General features: G+C 35.6%; 1 protein-coding gene across 1 annotated transcript; it reads left to right on the top strand.

Annotated features, from left to right (window-relative positions):
- The first annotated feature begins 466 nt into the window (after window positions 1-466).
- On the top strand, window positions 467-3,765 carry LOC143586764 (staphylococcal-like nuclease CAN1). Its single transcript, XM_077068242.1, has 8 exons — window positions 467-547; window positions 635-693; window positions 1,322-1,445; window positions 1,541-1,834; window positions 2,705-2,886; window positions 2,968-3,024; window positions 3,516-3,676; window positions 3,749-3,765. Exons 1-8 carry the CDS (start codon window positions 467-469, stop codon window positions 3,763-3,765), a joined length of 975 nt encoding a protein of 324 aa, XP_076924357.1.
- Window positions 3,766-24,184: the final 20,419 nt, after the last annotated feature.

Genomic DNA, 24,184 nt, shown 5'->3' with positions numbered 1-24,184 from the left:
AAAAAGATAAGTCGCGATTCTAAAAAAAAGCATAGGATCTTCATACACCATCATGGATCCTTCACACGCCATTTTTCTCCTATACGTGTCATATTAGACCCGAGTTGTGTTAGTTTGTATCAGGTTCTATATGAGTAGTTAAAGACCTATAAACTATATGGGTCGTATAGGATGAGAAACTATTTTTTTCTTCTTCGTACGCTTGTCAGTCACATGTAACTTTATACAACCCGTAAACCCTACATGGGGCTGTTTGGTTTTATTTTATTTTACTTTTTTAACAATAAAATAGAAAATAAAAATAAAAAAGTCGAAAAAGAATTAGTATTTATTTATTGATCGATGGTTAATGAATTATATAAGTGCTTACTTCTGATATCATAACAAAAAGAAGCCAAAATCCTAACTCTAAATCATCATCATCATCATCATCATAATAATAATAATAATAATAATAATAATAATAATGATTAAGCGACGTTGTACGGAGCCAGGTGGTTTGGGCGGTTTTGAACGGGACCTACTCAATTTTGAGCTCACCTCCCAGGTATATATATATATACACACACGTAGGCCTCTAATTTCCATGCTATTTGATATTAACCAAAACCCTAATGAGTTGATTTACGTACAGATTCCTGATGGCTTTGGTGACGATGATGAAACTTTACAAGAAACAACTAAAGTCACTTGGTAACTAAATTCACTAGTCGATTTATTTCATCCATACACTTTTCTTTTTTGCTTGTAAATGAACCGAACGTAGACAAACAAAGACACGCATGTTCATTTAACTTAAACGAACGTGTTCGTTCATTAAATAATGAACATGTTCATGTTCGTGTTCGTGAACATAAATGAACAAATATAAAAACTCTTCAAAATAATATTTAATTATTTTCTATTAAAAAAATGTTCGTAAATAAACGAACGTTCACGAACATAAATGAACAAACAAAACATGTGTTTATGTTCGTTTGTTTAATTAAACGAACACAAAAAATTGTTCTTAAATAAACGAATGTTCACGAACATAAATGAACGAACAAAAAATGTGTTCATGTTCCGTTGGTTTAATTAAACGAACGAACATGAACACATGTTTCGTTCGTTCATTTATGTTCGCATACTAATAAAAATAATTAAATATCATATTGAATAATCATCTACTTAAAAGTTTTATATTTGTTCATTTAAGTGTGTTCGTTTATGTTCATTTACATTCGTTCATTTACGTATGTTTATCTGTGTTCAGTTATGTTCATTTTATGTTCGTGAACTGTTTATCTGTGTTTAAATTCTTAATAACACCAAATTGAAGGTACACGGAACTGTTATTGGCATGGAAGGCATCAAAGCCACAGACTCCTGAAGATGCTTCCAAGCTTGTATTTGATATGATGTGCAAAATCTACCCACATTATTTCTACGCGTCCGATCTTCTTGTATCTTCTCTAATTCAAACATTATTATTATTATTTCATATACAATACACTATATCTCATCTAATAACTAAATCATTTTCTTAATTTGTTTAAAGCTCATCTGGGGTTTTTATAACCTTCCTTGTTATAAACCACCACCAAAACTTGATACACATGAGGAGGAGGATGGTCTACCACTACGGAACACGCATGATGAGGATGCTACGTTGAACACGCAAGATGAAAATGAGGATGCTACGTGGAACACGCAAGATGAAAATGAGGATGCTACGTGGAACACGCAAGATGAAGATGAGGATGCTTCGTTGAACACGCAAGATGAAGATGAGGATGCTACGTGGAACACGCATGATGAAGATGAAGATTCGTTGAACATGAGGCTTTATGCAGTTAAGCTGGCTGAGGATTGTATATAGTTTGCGTTCACAACACTTCCTGTAAGAAGAAACAAATTCCTTCATGCATTACTCGCACCTAGGGCTGTAAACGAACCGAACAAACACGAACATGGCCTTGTTCATGTTCGTTCGTTAAGAAAATAATATGTTCACAAACACTTACCGAACGAGATTTTATGTTCGTGTTCGTTTATTAAGGAAATTAACATGTTCACGAACACAAACAAACACAAATAAAATCGGTAGAGCCTAGAGATTGAGACCGATGTATTCATCATTATGAATAATGAAAGCCTGTAAACGAGTCAAATGAACCCGAACAAGGGCATGTAATTCGTGTTCGTATATTTAACTTTAAAATAACACAGACACTTAATCGAACAAATATTTATGTTCATGTTCGTTTATTTAAAAATGGACATTTGTGTTCGTTAATGATCGTTTGTTTAAAATCTAAACGAATATAACTGAACAAAGATAGACTAACATGTGTGAACAAATGTAAATGAACACATACAAACATAAACGAACTTAAATGAAAACATTTAATTGAACACGACATATCCGTATAATATTTAATTAATTTCTATTAATACATAAACGGACATAAATAAACAGACATAAACGAACACAAATAAAATGTTCATGAACATAAATGAACGAACGGAACATGTGTTCATGTTCGTTCATTTAATTAAACGAACACAATTTTATTGTTCATATTCGTTCGTTTATTAAATATACGAACATAAATGAACTTCCCGCTAAACGGTTCACGAACGTTCACCGAACGTTCGGTTTATTTACAGGCCTACTCGCACCTTTTTTCAAACTCGATTTCTTATTAATTCTGCAAATCAGGTGAAGGCGGATCAAGTGACTGATGGGGCCGGTTTGACTGTCTTTGTTGAGGTTGAGAGTTCATATGTTTTATCCTCAGCAATGCTGCTCTTGATAGATGAGCGTCGCAAAGCCCTGGCCAGGAAGGACGACAACCGGGCACGTGAACTGCTGAATGAAATTAATGCTACGGAAGACTATAAGTATTGACACTGTCTATGTCATATTTTAGTTTTTAAATTCGTGAAATTGTTCTCAGATCGTACTTTTATTTGTTTTCACAGGATGCAGCGTATCCATGATGTGGATATTCTGACCAGAAAGTATGAGATCAGGTTAAGGTATGTCAAATAATTATTGGTATTGATTAACATCAAGTCATCAACGATGAACGTAGAACAGAAGAAGAAAACATGAACAATGTTTACCTTCTTGCCTTTTTCTGAGCGTTGGTTTAATTGAACAATATTAAGCGATGAACTTTATGTTGGCCCATGTTAATAATTTATGTTGTTCATGTGCATTTAAATTACTAAAGAATTTTTGGTAATCCTCCGGACCTCTTGTATCTACTTGGTTCGGTTTTGTTTTGTGATCTATGAACTTGCACCAAAATCGGTTCGGTTTTGTCAGGGATGGAAATATGCTTAATCAAAACCGACCCGTTACAATGCTTATTTGACATCCTTGATTTATCTGACAATCTTTGTTTTCTGTTATAAAATTGCCAAAACCATCCTTTGTATTTGTTTTTTTTTTTTTGTCTCGCGTGACAAAACTGTTTTGATGTTAAAAATATTAACCGGAAATATATATGTTTAAATGGAAACAGGGAAATATCCGTGCCTGGAATTGAAACGTCTGATGGAATTGAGGCTAGGGATGAGCTCGCAAGGATGGTCGATGGCAAGTGTTTGAGCATTTATGTCTACTATCTAGATGACAAAAAGCGTTGCGTTGGAGACGTTTTCTGTGAAGGCAGTTTTTCTACAGGTAATCTTGTCCGTTGGTTGTGCACTAACAAATAAAATGTAACACGACTAATTTGTAAACTTGATCACGCAGGGTTCATTGTTGGCTAAAGAATCTGCATGGCAGAAAGTGAAGGTGATTCATAATTACCTATTTTAAGTTGTGTGTGAGATTGTGCTAACAATTTATTATTATTTTTTTTTACTGAAAACACTTTATTGCTTTGATATCAGCCGGAAGCATCCTCTCTATCCCTATGGGATAGAGGTAAGGCTGTCTACATCTTACCCTCCTCAGACCCTACCATAGCATTGCTATTGGTGGGATATACTGATTACGATGATGATGATGATGATGATGATGATGATAGATAGATAAAGCCAAGTTGTTGGAACACGCTGAGAAGTTTAAAGAAGAGATCTCGGCTATGGGGCGGAAAGTCTCGAGCGATGAATGGGAATGGGGTGATGGTTTGTTTTAAAGTTGTATCCATGCTAAGGTTGAGAATTGGTGAATTCTCAAGGTGTTCGTTTGTTTCTAACTTTCTATGCTATTTGTCTATTAACAAATAAATAAAAAGATGGTGTTGGTCTAGTAGAATGATCAGTTTAAGAATGCTTAAATGATTTTGCCTTATAATCAAAATATAATTAGGCCGTTACTTGTTAATGCCAGGGGCGTTTTGCGCCACATTAGCATCACTCTTTTCATTTAAAAAGATATTTGTAATGGATAAATGCTCCTATAGGGCTGTAATCGAGCCGAGCTCAGGCTTGAACTCAAACTTAAAAGAGTTGGTTCGAGCTCCACTCGTTAACTTTATCAAGCTCATTGAGCTAAGCTTGTTAATTTTTTTTAATTGTTAATTTTTGTTTTTGCATTTATTTTACATATATTGATATGTAAACAAAGATATATATTTTTTAATATCAATTTATAAACTAGAGAATTTATAACATTATATATTTTAATTTTACTTTTTCAATAATGTTTAAAGCTCAAGTGGGCTAATATATATGTATTATTTATTTTTTCTTATTTTGTTATGCTATTGTATTTATAATATATTAAAATCTAAGGTTTAATATAACGAGCCAACGAGCCGAGCCGGCTCGTTTTGATTCCAACTTTTTTCAAGCCCTGGCCTTTAATCATCATTTCATTTAACACAGAGTTAAGTGTCATTTTAGTACATGTGGTCTGTTTAAATACGTAATTTTAGTACCGTTTTTGAATTTTTTGCAAATGGCTACTTCACGTTTCTAAAACCTGCCATTTTAGTACTTTTTTCTAAGCCCGTCAATTTCCATGTTAAATCAAGGGTAAACTAGTAAATTCATCTATTTTATTTATTTCATCAATTCATTAATCAAATCCCCCCCCCCCCCTTTTGTTAAAATTTGGTTTAGTTTTTAAACATGTCAAAACCCTAGGGACTGATCGTGTAAATTTCCTAAACCAAACAGCCCCCACTCCCACCTCCTTTCCCTTTCGTTTTTCCGGCTCCCACCCCCACTCACCGCCGGCGAGGCTCCGACCATATCAACTCAAGCTAACCGCTTATTCTTCTTTAAAATCCCAACCAAAAATACAATAATTCAATAAACAACAACCGATTCACTTGTATGTTGGTTCTACTCCCATCTTAACTCATTGTCCGTCTTCAACAACAACAATCTTAAGAATTCACGTAATTCAGAATCACGTACCAACATCCGCCATATCGATTAACCTCATTTCCTTCTCAATTGCGCAAAATTTCCTAATCCCATCCATCAAATCAGCCATAATCTGCAATACAATTTGTGTAGTGCATTGACTGATTATACATCGAATTAAAAGCTCTAATTGACGAAATCGGAAGACGAAATTGTGCCCGGATGTGCTATAACTTGCCACATGATTCCTTATGACCAATTTTGACATTTCTAGGATTTGGGGCTCTATCAAACTTGATTATAAAATAATTCTGAACCAACCTATGAACATGTCAGTCACTAGCCCAAGTGGCCAGTACATCCCTCGTAAAGGTTTTATATTGGCCATAAGCGTGGGTTCTAGTCTCTGACATAACATTATTTTTTGAGTTTAAGTTAAATAACTGAAATTACGAGTTTACCCATGACTTAACGAGAAAAAATTGACGGAGTTAGAAAAAAGTACTAAAATGGCAAGTTTTAGAAACGTAAAGTAGCCATTTGCAAAAAAATTAAAAACGGTACTAAAATTGCATAGTTGAACAAACCACGGATACTAAAATGACACTTAACTCCTTAACATTGACCTACAATTTTCCATTACCTATTTAGGGGGTGTTTGGTAGAGGGATTTGATTGGGGAGAAATGGAATTAGAAATATTTCTTTTGTTTATTTTCCACTTTTCATTTCTATTTCTCTTTCTATTTCTCTAAAACTAGATAATTCCATTTATCTTTAAAACAAAGAGAAATCCATTTCTCAGCAGCCTCCTCATAGCATGTCACCACCTCGTCTCCGGCCACCACCTCGTCTCCGGCCGCCACCTCGTCTCCAAGTATGCAACCACCACCCCGTCTCCGTCGTTCGCAGTGGTGAACACAGAGATGGTAACCGGTTGTAGGTTGCAGGTGGTACGGGTGAACGAAGATTAGGGTTTCAAGTGGTGGTTCGTGGTAGGTTAGGGTTTTCAGATGGTCAGGTGATTGTGGTCGCAGATGGGTGACAGTGGTGGTGGAAATCGGCGGTGGTTGCAGGTGGCTTCTGATTATCATCATCATCATCGCCACCACAACCACTACCACAAAATCTCCAAAGAGGCAGTGATGACAGATCTGAGCCTCCTTTTTCTATATCTTATGTTCCAAAATTTGAATCTTTTTAATTTCTTGTGTACTGTGGTTGAAGAAGGGGATTTGGTGGCGGCAGCCAGTGGTGGTGGGCTGTGGTTGAAGAAAGGGCTGTGGTGGTGGTGCTGGTGGTGTGGGGCTGTGGTGGTGGGGTGGTGGTGGTGGGGCTGTTGTGGTGGTGCTGTGGTGGTGGTGGTGGGGCTGTGGTTAGAGATGGTCAAAAAAACCGGTTGGGGAACCGGTTTGCCGGTTTAAACTGGAAACCGGTTTTTACGAAAACCGGTTTTTTAAAAACCGGTTTGACCGGTTTACAAACCGCCGGTTCGTATTTCGGTTACAAGTTTTAGATCCAAAACCGGTTAACGAACCGGTTAATGTAAAAACCGGTTTTTTTTAAAACCGGTTATTATGAAAAAAACCGGTTATTAACCGGTTATTTAAAAAAAAAAACCGGTTAACCGGTTATTAACCGGTTCTAACCGGTTTCTAAACCGGTTCTAACCGGTTAGACCGGTTAGGGTTTTGACATACAAAAACCGGTTATTAACCGGTCCGGTTATTAACCGAACCGGTTTTTTTCCGGGCCAAAAAAAACCGGTCCGGTTAATAACCGAACCGGTGTTTTTAAAAAAACCGATTTGTGCACCCCTAGCTGTGGTGGTGGGGCTGCGGTGGTGAGTGGTGTCAGGTTGGGTGGAGGTGGGGTTGGGTATGGTAGAGTTCTCTGTTTATTTTCTCGTGTACCAAACAAGAGAAATGATTCTCATTCTCCATACCAATTCTCTTTCTCTACAATTCCATTTCCATTTCTATTTTCTCTCCATTTCCATTCTCTGTACCAAACACCCCCTTATATCAAAAGCTTCTTATTTCAACAAGAAAACGGAAATTAAACTTACCAAATTATATAAAACTAAAGTTTTAAATTATATTTGCCGTACATAGCATTTCAATGAAATTCAAGCATTGCACACTCGACATTCGTGAATACCTATTTAGAGATTTTTGGTAGAGAATAAGCTGAGATTTTGAGTTTAAGGTTTTCTGTTTAATTAGAGTACTTTTAATCGAAACACTATAATATTGATTGGTTTCACATATTGTGTTTTTGTTCATTGTAAGTATGTTGTGTTTTTATTCATTGTAATTATATGTTATCCACAATATTTCCGTTCATTGTAATTATGTTATTCACAGTGTTTTCGTTCAATAATTATGTTATTCATAGTTTCTTGTACTTTGTAATTATGGTTAACGGATTATAGTGTTTTTTTGTTCTTTGTAATTATTATGTTATAATATTTTACTTCAACATATTATAATTGTGTATTTACGGTATTATAGTGTTTTTGTTCATCAACATAATGAAAAACTATCAAAAAGTAAAATACAATTAGCGAAAATCACCAACTTCTTGAACTAATGCTAAGATGGAGCCTTAAAATTCGGGATTGACTTATTTAAATTGAAAATATTTCTTAGTTTTTGCATGTTTTTATCGTGTCTTAAGTGAGAGTAGAACTCACAACTTTTTGATTGAGGGTCACACATCTTTAACACTAGACCAAACTAGCAATTGTAACTTTTGCATGTTGTTTAATACAAAAATTATAATATGTTAAAGTAAAGTTACATACAAAAAACTAGGCAAATTAGAGTGGAGTTTAAGTATTTGTAACAAGTCATCTACCTATCTATTAAATAAAGATTATTTTTTTCACGTGTCATTCAACTAGAATGTCAACTTATATTATTATCATTTATAGAATTACTAAAGTTACAAATGTAACTTTATATGTCGTATTAAATGAGATTTTTAAATATTTATGAATTATAACATTTTATTTATCACTATTTACATCTTATGAATTTATAAGATATGTTATTACGTATATTATTAAATTTAAATTATTTGTTGTATGTTTTTAACCACCCGTGTATTACCTATATCCTAGTAAATAAATATGCATGGGCGACCCGTGAATAGGGCGATGTGGGCGATCGGCGGGGGCACAAATTTCATATATATATATATATATATGAAAATGAAATGAAATATGTATATTTAATGTTTTACTCTAATTATACAATAACTAGTTAATTACCTCAGTCTAGTGGCAAATGGTTTGACTTCCAACCAAAAGGTTGTATCTTCTAATCTCACTTGAGATATTTTTAAACTTATTTTTATACAAAAAGTCTTTTACACAACCTAAATCATAAGTAAGCTCATTTAAATATTTTATTGTTAAAACCAAACAAAAAACATTTACATAAGGCCTATTTTTTTTTCTTATATTATTTCATGACTCGTTAGAGTATACGAGCCTTTTTATTTCGGCTTGGACGAGACATATAAATTCTCAGAGATAGCCCTGTAAATATGGAATAACCCATAGTATTATTATAGGTGTCCAAAAGTATAATCAGCTTCGATTTTGAGACTCAATTTCTTAAACAAATTAATTTTTTTTTGTAAAGTTTACTCGAAATTTCAAAGTTGATGTACGTACGCCTTGCTCTATAGAGTGAAAATGGCCGTCTTACCAACATAAGACAATGATTTTCATAATACACTTTGGAGCTCATGTATCTAACATTGTAGGCCTGTCATTTAAATTTTTAACCGCAACTCAAAACCCGATACAAAAAACTGTTAAACCGAACCTGAAAGTAGTCGTGCTCATGAAACCCGAACCCGAATTTAATAGATTGTAACTTATTTTTAATCATATTATTATATTATCATCTTTATATTTATGAACTTGTACTCTCGTCTCTGTGGCTTCTTTCCACAAAGCTTCTCGTGAACCAAACCAAACTATTTAACACCCTCATACATATTACTCTGTATCTGGATTTTTTCATCACACCCACCAACTGTTCGACTAAATGCCTCAGTGAAACTTCACAAAAAAAATCCCTTTTTATTCCAATTAATTGGTGGTTAATACTTGTTGCACGCCAGGTGTTCGACGAAATTACGACTTACGTTCGGATAAGTTAAAGGTTGTTTACTTGCATTTGGGTGCTTAAGGGGGTATTTTGAGTTAGAGTTCTACCCATTTTGCTTTATTTTGGAGTTATACCTTCCTTCTCTTATGCCTTAGCGGTTGTTGTGGGGTGCTAGATGGGGGGTGAGCAACCCGTAGTTGCTCCCCTCCTTCGAGTGTGAGGAGTTTGGTCTTTGATTCTTGCTCTAACTCATCTCGAGTCGGGGTCTTTAGGGGTCCTGTGTATTTTGTGATTTGTTTGTTTTCTGTTCTCGTGTGTACATGGCTACCATAAAAAGAATTCGAAACGTAAATACAGGAGGGCTTGGTCCTAGCTCCACTTACGGTTTAAGGCCATGCCCCTTTAAGCATTTCCACGAGTGTAAGGATGGTAGACCTGGGTCATCGGGGTTTTTCCGCCTACTTGAGCACATGCAAAGTACCCATTTCAAAACGGATACTCGGAAGAACCTTTTAAAAGATGCTATCTCCAAGGATTTGGACCTTTTTATAGATGTTGGGGAAGCCCTTCGGGCGGGGGATAAATGGCTATGTGGGAGGTGCATGACGTTGCATGCCCTTAGCAGGGGGTGCAAGCATGCTGATGGTGTCTATTCTTTTTCTGTGGATTCTGGAGATGCTGGAGAATTCATCGTTGGGATCCAGAAACCTAATCGTGTGTATGTGGATAGGGAACCAGGTCCATCTGTTGGAGTGGTTGGGGATGTATCCCTTTTGGAACAGGTTTTCTCCCTTCCCATTCAAACGGTTAAGAGCATCCCCCAAGTTTTCGTTTGGCGTTTGCTCAGACTTTGGCATGCGCTTTACTCAAGGTAGTGGATTCACCAGGCTCGATTGAGAATTGGGTCAAATTACTATTGTTGCTGCGTTGTACTTTAAGGGTGGTGAAACCTTCCACTAGGCAGGAACGCAGGTCAGGGAATCGAAAGTCTTTGCAATGTAGTAGCATTCAGCAAGCACTTGCGGTGTGGAAAGATGGATCTGGTTTTGCTGACTTGGTTCTTTCTCTCTTTGATAACGTGAGGGGAAGCACTTTTTCTAAAAGAGAGGTGGGAGGGGAGGAGGGTTCTGAAAACAGCCTCAATATTAAACAATGTCTCAGGAAAGTCAGGGATGGTCATTTCACAGCTGCAGTCAAGGTATTATGCTCAAGTGGGGTTGCCCCTCTCAGAGATTCAACCATGAAAGCCCTCATTAATAAACACCCAGTGGTGCCGCCTCCGTCCTTGTCTTCTAGATCTGTCGCCCTGCCTACTCTCTCTGTGGATGGGGACTGTGTGCTTAGATGTATCCGATCATTTCCTAAAGGGACCTCATGCGGGAGAGACGGGATGCAGGCGCAACACTTGTTGGATGCTCTTAGTGGTGAGGGATCAGTGACTTCCATGGGTCTGCTCTCAGCCATCACTAAAGTCTTCAACTTATGGCTAGCGGGTCTGTGCCCCAAGGTGCTTGCTGAGTTTATTGCTTCGGCCCCCTTACCCCTTTATTAAAGCCGGATAATGGAATTCGGCCCATTGCTGTGGGGGCTATCCGGCGTAGGTTGGTTTCTAAAGTGGCTATGAAGATGGTTGGGAAGGAAATGACTCAGTATTTAGAGGACTTTCAGTTTGGGGTAGGAACCCCTAATGGGGCAGAAGCGGTGCTTCACAGCGCTAATCGGTTTCTTAACTCCTTTCACGCGGACGGTTCTTTAGCTATGCTTACCGTGGACTTCTCCAAAGCCTTCAATATGGTCGACCGCACAGCCCTTCTACGGGAGGTTCATCATCATTGCCCGTCTATCTATCTGTGGGTCTAGTTCCTTTATGCCCAGCCGGCTAGGTTGTACGTTGGTGATGACTGTATAGGGGCTACTACTGGGGTTCAGCAGGGAGACCCTCTTGGGCCTCTCCTCTTTGCCTTAGCATTACACCCTCTTGTTCTCCGGGTCAAAATGACTGTAACCTCCCATTTCATGCTTGGTACTTGGATGATGGGACTATTATTGGTGGTGCCAACGAAGTCGCTAAAGCCCTAGACATTATCAGCTCGGAAGGGCCATCATTGGGGCTGCAACTTAATATTAAGAAAACCGAGGTTTTTTGGCCATCGTGTAATGGGGTGAAAGTCAAAGATGGGCTCTTCCCTAGTGGGATTGGTAGACCAGAGAGAGGGGTAAAGCTCTTTGGAGGGGCTGTTAGTCGAGATCCCTACTTTATTAAGGAGTTGGCGAGGCGGAGAGCATCTCGTGCGGTTGATCTTATGAAACTCTTACCTTGCCTTAGGGATCCCCATAGCGAACTCCTCATGCTTAGGTCTTTCATGGGGGTTGCTAAGTTGCTTTTTGGGTTACGAACATGCCACCCCCATATGATGGATGATGCGGTATCCTGTTTTGATAAGAGGCTTCGAGAAGCCATCGAAGACATAGTTATATGTGGAGGCCCGTTCTTTGGTGATCTTCAGTGGCGACTTGCATCTTTACCGATGCGCTTAGGGGGTTTAGGCCTTCTTTCGGCTCATGATGTTGGGGTTTACGCTTTTGTAGCGTCGAGGGCTCAGTCTTGGAAGCTACAGAATCACATCTTAAGGAATAGCGGAGTTGTCGACCTGGACTCAGACTACGTGCAGGCCCTGGAACGCCTAAATGGCGCTCTCCCAGACTTTGACATTGGCGGTTTCTCTAATAAGGACACCGTCCCACCAAAGCCTCAAAAAACTTTGGCGAATGCCCTTTTTGGCAAAATCGCTCAGAGCCTGGGAGAAGTTTTTGGATTGTCCCCCCGACAGAAGGCGGTTATTGAATGCTTACAAGGTCCTCATGCCCAAGATTTTTTGACCGATATCCCGATTGATGGCTTGGGCCAAAGCATGTCTGCGGTCGAGTATAGGGCCATTCTTAAGTACCGTTTAATGGTCCCAATGTACCCAGAAGACGAAACATGTCCGATCTGCCGTAAGGCTTCCCTGAATAAATTCGGAGAGCATGCGGTTCATTGCAAGGAGATGCCTGGGTTCAAATACCGACATGATTGGGTGCGGGACGTTCTTTGGGACATCTTAAGGCGAGCTGGGATATCAGCTAAAAAGGAAGCCCCCGTAAACTTCCTTACAGACCCCACATAAAGGAGATCCACTCTACGATCGACAGATTTGCTCGTCTTTGGTTGGGCCGGGGGAAAACAAGCTTGTGTTGACCTCACATGGGTATCTCCCTTAGCTGGTTTGAGGGATAATGGGTTTGTAGCTGGGCAAGCAATGAAAAGGGCTGAAACGAAGAAGGTGGAGAAACATTTTAAAGCCTGCGAAGAGAACCAACATGTTTTTGTCCCTCGGGCTTTTGATACCTTTGGCTCCTTGGCACCGGAAGCTATCCGTTTCCTAACCAGGGTCCAACGGGTTGTGCATAGCAATGTGTCGACTCCAAAGGGGCAGGGGTATGTCTTTAGCAGGTTAGGGTTTGCAATTCAGAAAGGGGTGGCGTCGCAGTTTGTTGCCCGCCTACCTGCTATGTTGATGTAATATCTATGTTTCTATATAATGAAAGATCGTTATTATTGTTATTAAAAAAAATCTTTATATATACAGAGTTGAATTGTTTGTTAGATAAAAAGTTTGCTTTAAAGTTGAAATCAATGACTATAACCTCAAACATGGGAGTGATCGATGTCTATGGACTGTCTAAGCTATCGATGATGAATCGATCCTTTCAGAACTTGATAAAAAGATCAATATTGGTCGATGGTAGGGTATTAAGTTATATACATTTAATTATGTGTTTAAACTTTTTTACTTAAATAACAATTTTAAATTCTGTTTATTTTTCATCATGCAACCTATTGAAACCGAGTCTTTCACAAATTATCAATGTCTGAATTCGAGTCAAATAATTATGTTATTCGAAAGCTTTTGAATACTTTTACATTTTTCCAATTTTAAACACAAAATCAATCAATTATCATTCAATACTTATGTTTATTTGTTTTTTAAATCTTAGATTACCAATATGGATGATAATGCAAAACATGTTCTAATGTTCTAAACATGATTCAACATGTCAACGCAAATGTTGACAAAAACCCATTTTCGTCTAAAGACGAGACACTAAAATGTAAGTTGGTTGATGTTTTTGATGTCGATGATACCACAAGCATGTCCACAAGTAAAACTAAATTCGGGAATGGTAAAGAGAAGATGCATTTGGAGTCCGGGATTACCCTTGGTTGAGGTAAAGCTAGAGTGTATGTGAAGTCCATGCATCAACTATCGATCAACAAGAATAACAATATGTCTTTTATCTTATCGTTTTATGTTTGTTATCCATGTGTGTGCGATTTTTGACAATTAATTCCCACTGGTTTTTTACTTTAGTGATTCTCATACATTGGATTTCTTTTGTTATTCTAAGTGGTTTGATATTTAATCATATGGTGTTTGTTTATGTTTAGAGTTAAGTGCCATTTTAGTACATGTGGTTTAGCTAACTACGTAACTTTAGTACCTAAATTTTATTTTGTGCAACTGGCTACCTCAGTTTCAAAAAACTTGCCATTTTAGTATTTTTGGCTAACCCCGTTAATTTTTTCTCGTTAAGTCAAGGGTGAACTTGTAATTTCAGTTATTTTATTAATTCATTTAAGAGTTAAGTGCCATTATAGTACATGTAGTTTGGCCAACTACGCAACTTTAGTACCTAAACTTTAGGTACTAAAGTTGCGTTGTTGGCCAAACCACATGTACTAAAATGGCACTTAACTCTTCATTTAATCAAATTCCCCCTTTTGTAAAGGTTTTGTTTAGTTTTTAAACATTTGAAAACCCTAGAGACCGATGGTGTCAAATCTTAAACTAAACAGCCCCCACCCCCTTTCTCTTTCGTTTTCCGGCTTCTGTCCTGATCTCAATACCGGCGGGATTCCGGCCATCTCAGCTCTGGCCAACTGGTTAATTTTCATTTTGAATTCCAACCCAAAATCTGCTATACAATATGTGCAGTGCATTGACCTGATTAAGCAGGGGATTAACAGTTCTGATTGACGAAATCGGAGGGCGGAATTGGGCCCAATTGTGGTGGTGTAACTAGTTGCATGATCCGTTATGACAAATTTTGACATTTCTATGGTTTATGAGGATTTGGGGGTCTTTCAAACTTGACTATAAAAGTATTCAGAACCAGCTTATGAACAAGCCAGTCACTTGTCCTACTGGCTATTGCATCCCTCGTTAAAACTTTGTAAAACCATAGGCGCGAGTTCGAGTCCCTGTCACCACATATTTTTTTGAGTTTATGATAAAATAATTGAAATTACAAGTTTACCTCTGACTTAATGAGAAAAAATTAACGAGGTTAGCAAAAAGTACTAAAATGACAAGTTTCTTGAAGCTGGGGTAGCTAGTTGCACAAAATAAAGTTTAGGTACTAAAGTTGCGAAGTTGACCAAACCACAGGTACTAAAGTGGCACTTAACTCTTATGTTTATTTCATACAATGTTTCAAGCATAGTTATACTTATGGTTTGCGTTTTAATGTCACTATTAATAATACTTATCAATAAACTCATACAATTGTAAAACTCATACATTTGTATTACAATTTGTTCAAATATATAGATATATATATATTTATAATTATAATTTACGTTCGTATGATACACAGATCAATAACCTAGTTCTTTATATAAAGAAATCAACTATTAAAAGTTTAAAACATTGCAAGTTTGAAATTTATAAACCAAATGAAACATAAAAAAAATATACAAAATAACATGTACACATGTACATATCATGTACATATCATCCTCATTGAGTAGTCTATTTTCAAACAGTTTAATGTCCTCTGCTAAGGGTAGTGAGGCTTGATCCAACATTCCAACCCAAGTGATCAAATATTATTACGCCACGTAGGCGCTGACGAAGCCACATAGGATGCAGTAGGGCTTGATTGATCCACTCCAAGTTTTTGATCCACCCCATGCCCAAAGACTCGTTCAAGCCCCGTGGACCGGTCCACTATGATCGTCCGCATCCCCATCCACTGTTAGGGGTAGTGGTGTGCGCGGCAGCAACGTCGTCCGTGCCCCACTACTCACAACCTTAATCTCTTTCTTTCACTGCATACACAGTACCGTTCTTTATTGTATTAATTAAAGAAAAAAAACCAACCCTCTTTAGTGTTTGATTTTTAACAACTAATTTTCATTGGTTTTTACTTTAGTGATTTTCATACATTGCAATTTTTTTGTTATTTTGAGTGGTTTGATATTTAATTATATGGTGTTTGTTTATGTTTATTTCATAGACAGAATTACAGAAATTGTTCTTTATGTTTGTATCAAATTTCAGTCGTTGTCCTTTATCTTTAAAAGTAACATGTTTTGTACTTTACGTTGCAAAATGCTACACTATTTGTCCTTTAGCCCTACCCAGTTAGTTTTTCTCGTTAACTCAGATCATGTGCAATGCATATGAGGGCAAATTAGTCAATTTATGTATTTAGTTAAAATAATTTAATATTAAAAAAAAAACAAATTATATAACTTCATGTTTGCATCTCTCTTCCCCCTCTATCACCCACTTACCACCACCTGCCGCCGCCAAGAACACCACCGTACCGCCATCTACCAACACCCAACACCGCCCTAAATCCCTTAATTGTTGTTGAACTTCAACAAACGTTAGGTTATACAACGAACCGTGCCTCGATAATCCATCCAGCATTAACCTCTACCCTTCGACACCATCGAATCGAGTCCAAAAAGATGAAATTAACCAAGAAACAAACTCTAATATCAACAATCAAACTCTGGAAACACTCCATAGGTTGATTCGAAGTGAAACCAAGCATTTGCAAATTGAATAAGTTGAATTTGGACCGCCACCAGTGTCCCTACGGTGACGATGCCGCGGTGTTTCTGGCCACCCACCTCGAGTAAACGTTGTCGCTGTAACTAGAACTACCACCGCCGCTTTGTTCATCATCTATCCCTAAAAGCATAATACTTACACTTATCACTAAACTCATACAATTGTATTACAATTTGTTCAAATATAAAAACATATATTTATAATTTATGTTTTTTTATAATTGACGTTTTTTTATAATTTCCGTTCATGTGATACACGAGTCATAAACCTAGTTCATTAGAGCATTCTCATTCAACCCCTATCGCTAAACTAAAAATTACATTAAAACTCACTACATTTTATCTCTTTATTTCAATTAAATAATATTTTTTTTATACATTTATCATTATTTTTTCTCTTTCCCTCACTCACAACCACTTTAAAAAAATATTAAAAAATTATCAGCGATGAACAATAGCTTTTAAAAAATACAGAAAAAATTATTGTGTTTTCTAAGATAAAAAAATTCTTAACTCACAATAAATTAAATCACTTTTTAAATTATAAAAACACCACTCACATAAAAATATTAGGTTCGATGAGAATGCTCTTATAAGTAAATAAATCAACTATTAAAACTTTGCAAGTTTGAAATTTATAAACCAAATAAACATAAAAAAAACTAATTAAATATAAAATGACATGTACTGATGTACAACCCTCTTTAGTCTCCATTTTTCACTGCATACATAGTACCCAACCACCCCTTCTTTATTGTATTAATTATAAAAGAACAACCAACCCTCTTTCACATTTATATAACAAAGTCCCAAACAAACCCTATTCATCTTCTTTCAGACCAAGGAATTATGGGTAGATACAAGTGCATTTGCGGTGTGTGAGAACTGAGAAGGTATTTTAACAATGTTAATCTATTAGTTTGAATTATATTCTCATTACTGTTAAAATCCATGAAGTTTCTTAGTGTATCTTGTTATCTACCATACTTTTGTCAATCAGTTTTGAGGTTGAAAGACGAAAGTAGCTAGTGTAGGCTCGAGTTCGGCTCGTTTATCTTACACAGCTTGAGTTCGACTTGTTTTGATCTCTGTTTTTAAAGCTCGACTCGATCTCAACTTGTTTACCATTTATTAATAAATTTTTTTTTAAATTTATAATTATTCTTATGTTTTTTTTTTCATTTATAAATTTATATAAAACATAATATATATTATTTAGTAATTATTTCATAACATTATATATTTATAAATGACAAAAGTTCTATAAATGATATGCTCGTTTAGGCTTACAATCCGGCTCGAGCTAGATATAAGTGAAGCTTGGTTTTGGTCTCGTTTATTAAACAAGTTTACTTATAGGCTCAGCTCGGTAGGGGTGCAAACAAGCCGAGCTGCTCGCGAGTTTTTTCATGAGCCGATCTCGAGTACCCTCAACCGGCTCAACTCGTTTGACCCCTAGTTGAAAGTTACTAAACCAGTTTCTTGAAGTTGGATGGTGTTTCTTAAATTTGAGTAAACCTAATTAATTTTAAATTTTATGTAAAAATCCATGAAGATTCTTAATATTTGTTGTTACTTTTCATATTTTTATGAATCAATTTTGAGGTTGAAAGTTACCATCTCTTTAGCTAGTGTTTAAACTTTATTACTTTGGGATTAAACTCAAAATCACGATTAGAATACAAATCTTTGTTTGTATCCTTAAAAAAATAATTAGTAATTGAGGAGGAGGCTTTGATAAGAAAGTTGCATACAAGTTTAATAATCATGTATGGAACTAGGGATGAGATTTTTTTTCCCAAGACGCGTACCGTAACTGGATTTATGGGTGTTCAAAAAAATCCGAGCCCAAAATATCTGAATCCAAATTATTTTTGAAACTATAATTTTAGGATTCGGAAAGAAATTCTGAAAATTTTCGGATATTTAAGATATTCAAAACATTAAATTTAATTATTTTTAATTTCAACTTTTTTGTTGGAGACTTGTTTCTTATTAAAGGTTAGTTATAATGCTTTGTACTCACATTTGATAACTTGTCATACACATTATAGATTTGTTTGTTATTTACATATTTGTTATAAGAATTTCGGATATCAGTTTTACGATCCAAACATTCGAATTCGGATATCATAAATTTCGGATATGGATTCGGGTAGTAAAAGTTACAATCCAAAATTTAGGATATCCGACTTTGAATTCCCCTACCTGTACCGATTAAGCCTATTCGGTAACGGCGTCATTACCAAGATTTTTGGGATTCGGTATTCGGTACAATAGTATACAGATGCGGGTATTTCGGTATTTTGTACCCATCGAGAATATGTAGAGGTTTATTTGTTTTTTTGTATTGTGTTTTGGTTGTGATATTATTTATGTCGGTACTGTACCGGTACGCGTATCAATTTAACCAATTTGGTACCAGCACGCGAACCGGTATTTGGGACGATTCAACTAATTTGTAACTTGTACCAGTAACAAGGGGTGTTCAAAAAAATCCGTATCCGTATCCGAATTATCCGGAAATCCGAATCCGAACTATCCGAAAATTCGAATTCAGATAGTAATATTAGGATTTTTCGGATAGTTCAGATATTCGAAATATTAAATTTAGTTTTCTTTTAATTAATTTATTATATATAATCTTATAAAAAACCCTACATACCATTATGCAAACTTCAAACAAACACAAACTCACACACCCACGCCTCTTCAAAACCTACCCGTCTTCAGCCGCCGTTGCCGGTCTTCCGACCGCCTCCCAAGCTCTCCGGTGGACAACTACAGGTAGTGAATTCGGTGGCCAACTTTAGATTGGTTGTCTTCAAACCAATTCCAGTCTATAGATTTGTTATAATATTTGTTCATTTGTGAGTTATAGGTTTGTTGGTTTGCAACATTATAGAGATTTTCAATGTTCATTTTTACATATAGATGAAGAACCTGTGTATTCCTTTTTTGAAATTGAAACTTGAATCTTGATATGTTGTATCTTTTATTTTGAAACAATCTGTTTGTTTGTTTTTTCCAATTTCGGATATCTGATTCACTATCCGAACTTCGGAACCCCTACCGGTAACATGGTCATTAAAGTTTTTTTTTTTTAAAAAAAAAAACGGTACAAAAGCGGGTAATGTACCGAAATTACCGGTATCGTACCAATAAATTCGATTCGATACTCCGTAATCATTTTTATTGATTTTTAGTATGGATACGGTACCGATATCAATCCTATATGAAATACTAAAAAAATAGCCCTTTTTAACAATCACTTAGATCTCCACTAATTCATTTTCACTAAATTTTTAATTTTACTTGTGATTTGCAGGTTCCTTTTCTGAGTTGGATCGACATTTCAACGTATGAATGTTGGACGTGAAAGGTGGAAGAGCTCTATCTGTTTGTATTGATTTATTTCAGTCTACAAACCCATAACTACAATAATATAGCATATACAGCTGGAATAGGGAATCTCGGAATTATATAATAAAGGTAAAGTTCTATTTATTCGAATTGAAGCGAATTTCGAATATTTCGAATTCGAATCAAATTCCCATACATAACAACATGGAAAAGAGAATTGAGATATGGTAAATTAGTAATATTGTGATTGGCTATAAACTTTTCCTTCACGATCTTGTCATATTTGCCTGGAAAGTTTTGGAGGAAAAAGGCTCAACTTTTCTTTTCGTTCTCTTTCTTTTCTTTTCAACTGTATGGCTCGTCGAGAAAAACTATTCAGGTTTCTTATCTGATCCAGATTTATTTTTAACTGTGTTTCTTGCTGAAGCTATTAATCTAAAATAATTATATATGTTATATGTTTGCAAAACTGTAAACTCAAAAGCGGTCCAACAACCAATGCCTTTCGGTTCAGTTCGGTTTGGTTAGGATAGGTTTCTTGAGTATTGTAATAAATTTAATTTTTTGCATTAAAATAGGTGTGTACATGAAATCGGAAATGTAAAAAATTGTACAATATTTAGTTTGTACAATTTTTTGCTTTAATGAATATATATGTACATTGTACAATATTCAGTTTGTTATTAATTAACAAAATGATTTAGGCCCAAGTTCATTATTTTGGGCTAACTTTTTTTCCGGCCCAAAGTTTTTAAGCTCGAATGACAAAAATGTAAAAAAATGAGCCGAAACCCACACCTAAAACCGAATGGTTTTTAAAACGTTTAACCCAAAACTGAGTCTTGCGCAGTACCCCTGCATCAAACTATCAAATAAATTGTATGTGAGAAATTTTAAAAATCCTCATTCGGATTAATAATGCAACTTTTTTTTGAAGGCCTTCTTGAAGTATTACCATCTTCCGGAGCCTCAGTCGCTATACACATTTTCAATTACATTCGAGGGTCAAAATGCTCCGATCTCTGAGTTGTCTGCAGATTCGGTAAGTATAATGTTTTGCAACACTCAAGTTTTCTTAAACCATATTTCTTATTATTTGTTATGCAAATATGAAAATTATTCAGTGTGTTGTACAAGACGGCAATACCTTTGGCATCGAAGTTGTGGTGAAAAAGGCAATGGTTCCTGAAAAGAAATTGAATGCCTTTGAAAAATACAGTCTGACTTTCTGGCAAAGCAGATCCCGAATCGGTTCAAAAGACTAAAAAAACGTTTGCTGCAATTGTGGAGGGGGAAACTTACAGGTATATGCTATGCTCATGTCTATTTTAGTTTTAAAATTCGTAATAAATCGTTTTTTAATTTATATTATAGTTATATACTGACACAGTGTCACAAATTGTTGGCCGTTTTACCTACTGCGCAAATACAAGATCAAGCTGAGGTAATTTAAGTATCTGTATGTGTCTGCTTTAAAAAAAGATGTATGTTGCGGGCTTTTGGGATGAGCTAAAACAAAAAAAGGTTAAAACTTAAACATAACACATTCGTTTCAATTACAGGGAAGTAAATGCAACCCATATGCAGGAGCGTCTTGGCGATTGGGCCAAGGCTCAGCTTGTAGAGACCATCCACGACAAGAAGTTATTAATTCATGTGTTCAATGTGGACGCTTCTTTATGTTGTGTTAGTGACGTCTTTTGCAATGGCGCTCATGTCCAAGCATCATTGTTATGGTTAAAACCCATTCGTCCCAATTACTGGGAAGTAAATGCACCCCATATGCAGGAACGTCTTGGCGATTGGGCCAAGACTCAGCTTGTAGAGACCATCCACGACAAGAAGTTATTAATTCATGTGTTCAATGTGGACGCTTCTTTATGTTGTGTTAGCGACGCCTTTTGCACTGGCTCTCATGTCCAAGCATCATTGTTAAGGAAATGGTATGTACGGCTGTGCAACGACAAGCCCATGAACCGACGCTCGAGAATGTACTTTTCATTGGTTTCATGTTATTGTAAAAACATAAGTTTTTTTTTCCTGTTTTACCCGTTATCCTCTTTTCTCTTTTAGAGCATTCACAATCCGTCTCTCATCCTTATCTCTATAATTACATTACAAAACACTACATTTCTATTTCTTATTTAATTAAATAATACTTTTTATACTTTTATCATTACATTTTTCTCCTTCCTCTACGCACAACCAATTCAACAAATATTGAAAATTAAATAGGAGCAAAGATGTGTATGTAGTTTATATATTAAATAATATATTATGCTTAAATATAGCTACATTATGGGCCGAGATGCTAAAAACCCGTGATATATACATATTTAAAAATTATTTAAATATGTTCGCCTCGAGTACAAAAGGCTATCGCTTTTACGCCCGGTGCTTCACGCTTTTGTTTTAAATCTCGTCGCTTTTCTTGGCCTCTAGCGTTTTAAAACCAAGATCATAAATGGTTATTCCGCAAGTGGAAGAATGTTAAACAAATCCCAAAAATGTGGTTTCGTTACCATTTAAAATAATTATAATTAGTTAAATAATCTAACTGGCGCATGTTAATAAACATGCCCATATATATATATATATATATATATATATATATATAGAGAGAGAGAGAGAGAGAGAGGAGGGTTAACGTACAATAATAGGTTATCGTACATTAGGTACGCGAGACCCTGCACCATATCCTAATTGCAATTAAAACTACGCGGTGGCATAATTGTAATTAAATCAAAAAAATACTTCTCGCACAACAGATCGTCATTTGCTGCAAGCCTTCAACCATAATCAAATCATCCACAAAACTAAAGCATAATCAAAATCGATTATCGCTATAGTTTAATAATCTTCAAATTGATCAAAAATTGTTGATTTAATCAATAGAATTGATGTGTAGGAGGCTTTAGAATCATCAATCGATTATGAAATTGCATAATAATACACTTAATTGAGCTATGATTAGGGTTTATGTTTAAACGTTCTGCACAAAAACTTTAAACGTTCTGGACTTTTTGTACAGAGCTTCTAAACTTTTTGTTTTGTACATAACTTCTAAATTTTTTGTCTAGAACTTCTAAAGTAAAAAGTTTAGACCAAAATGAAGAAAAAGTTTACACGTTCAACTAATACGTTCTGATCAAAACTACAAATTTAAACGTTCTGATCAAAACAAACACCTTTAAACGTTCAAGTTTAGATGTTCTGTACCAAAACTTTAGAAGTTCTAACAAAAGGTTTAGAAGTTCTATACCAAAACTTTAGAAGTTCTATACACAAAACTTTAGAAGTTATGTACCAAAACTTTAAAGTTCTAACAAAAGGTTTAGAAGTTCAATCTAAATTCCACCGTTAAAACGTTCTATGGTTAAGCCTTTAAACGTTAAGGAAAAAAACTTTAAACATTCAAGCCAAATTCTCATTCTTAAACGTTCAGACTTAAACCTTTAAACGTTCAGTTAAAACACATCACTCAAAACTCAAAATTGATCAATTGATGATTAATTTGATCAATTTTAAAGTTTAATTGATCAATTAGTTTAGCAATTTCAATTTCAATCGGTCAATTTGATCAACTAACCTGTGAACAACTCGTGACGGAGGAAAATGGTGTTCGAGACGGTAACATCGATGGTCGCTACGGTGAATGCAATCGTTGGACGGTGACGAATTGATGAACGGTGATAGTAAAGGCGGACGAAATCAATGGGAGCAGTGGATATAGTTGATGAAATTTACAATATTGTCATCGTGTGATTTTGAAATCAACAGTGTAGGAACTCACGTACGTAATGTACGATTAGGGATTATTGTATTAGATCTTTTATATATATGTATAATTAGGTTTTACTTCATATGTCACATAACAATTAGAGAGAATCAAAATTAAACACCAATTACTTTCTAAGCTATCCATCAATCTGTGACATCCTAATAGAAGATTAATCAATGGCTTCAAAGTCTTATTTCATCAAGTAAGTTCTCTATCTTAATGTCTAACTTATTATTCATGATTAAATTTGAATCTACATAGTTAAGGTCTATGTTTTACCTAATCTTGAATTTCTTTGGGTTATTGAACTTATTTCTACGTGAAGCCCGGCCTCATGGGCCGGTTGCATAGTCGGCATAGTCAAGAATGACTTTTGCAAAAAAAAAAAAAAAGATTTGGACATATATGTTCCTTTTAACACCATTTTATAGCCGAGTTAATGTGTTTAATTTGGGTCGTATTCCTGTAAATATTTTAAATAAACATGGTTTAATGTTGTAAATGTTAATATATCCTATTTATTTTCCCACACTACTACAAGCTAAGTAAGATATCAATATCATATTATCATAGATTGAATAAGATATGGTAAAAATAAATTAACAAAACATCAAAACCTTTTAAGCTATAAATGGTAAATAAAAAACAGTACTGCTATTAGTTCCTTTTCGATATATAAATATAATTTAAAAAAACAAGT

The sequence above is a fragment of the Bidens hawaiensis genome, unplaced genomic scaffold (genome assembly GCF_021521415.1).
Source record: "Bidens hawaiensis isolate Kalapana, Puna unplaced genomic scaffold, B.hawaiensis_p1.1 tig00034864_1, whole genome shotgun sequence".
Classification (NCBI taxonomy): domain Eukaryota; kingdom Viridiplantae; phylum Streptophyta; class Magnoliopsida; order Asterales; family Asteraceae; genus Bidens; species Bidens hawaiensis.
This window is presented reverse-complemented; position numbering and strand designations above follow the sequence as displayed.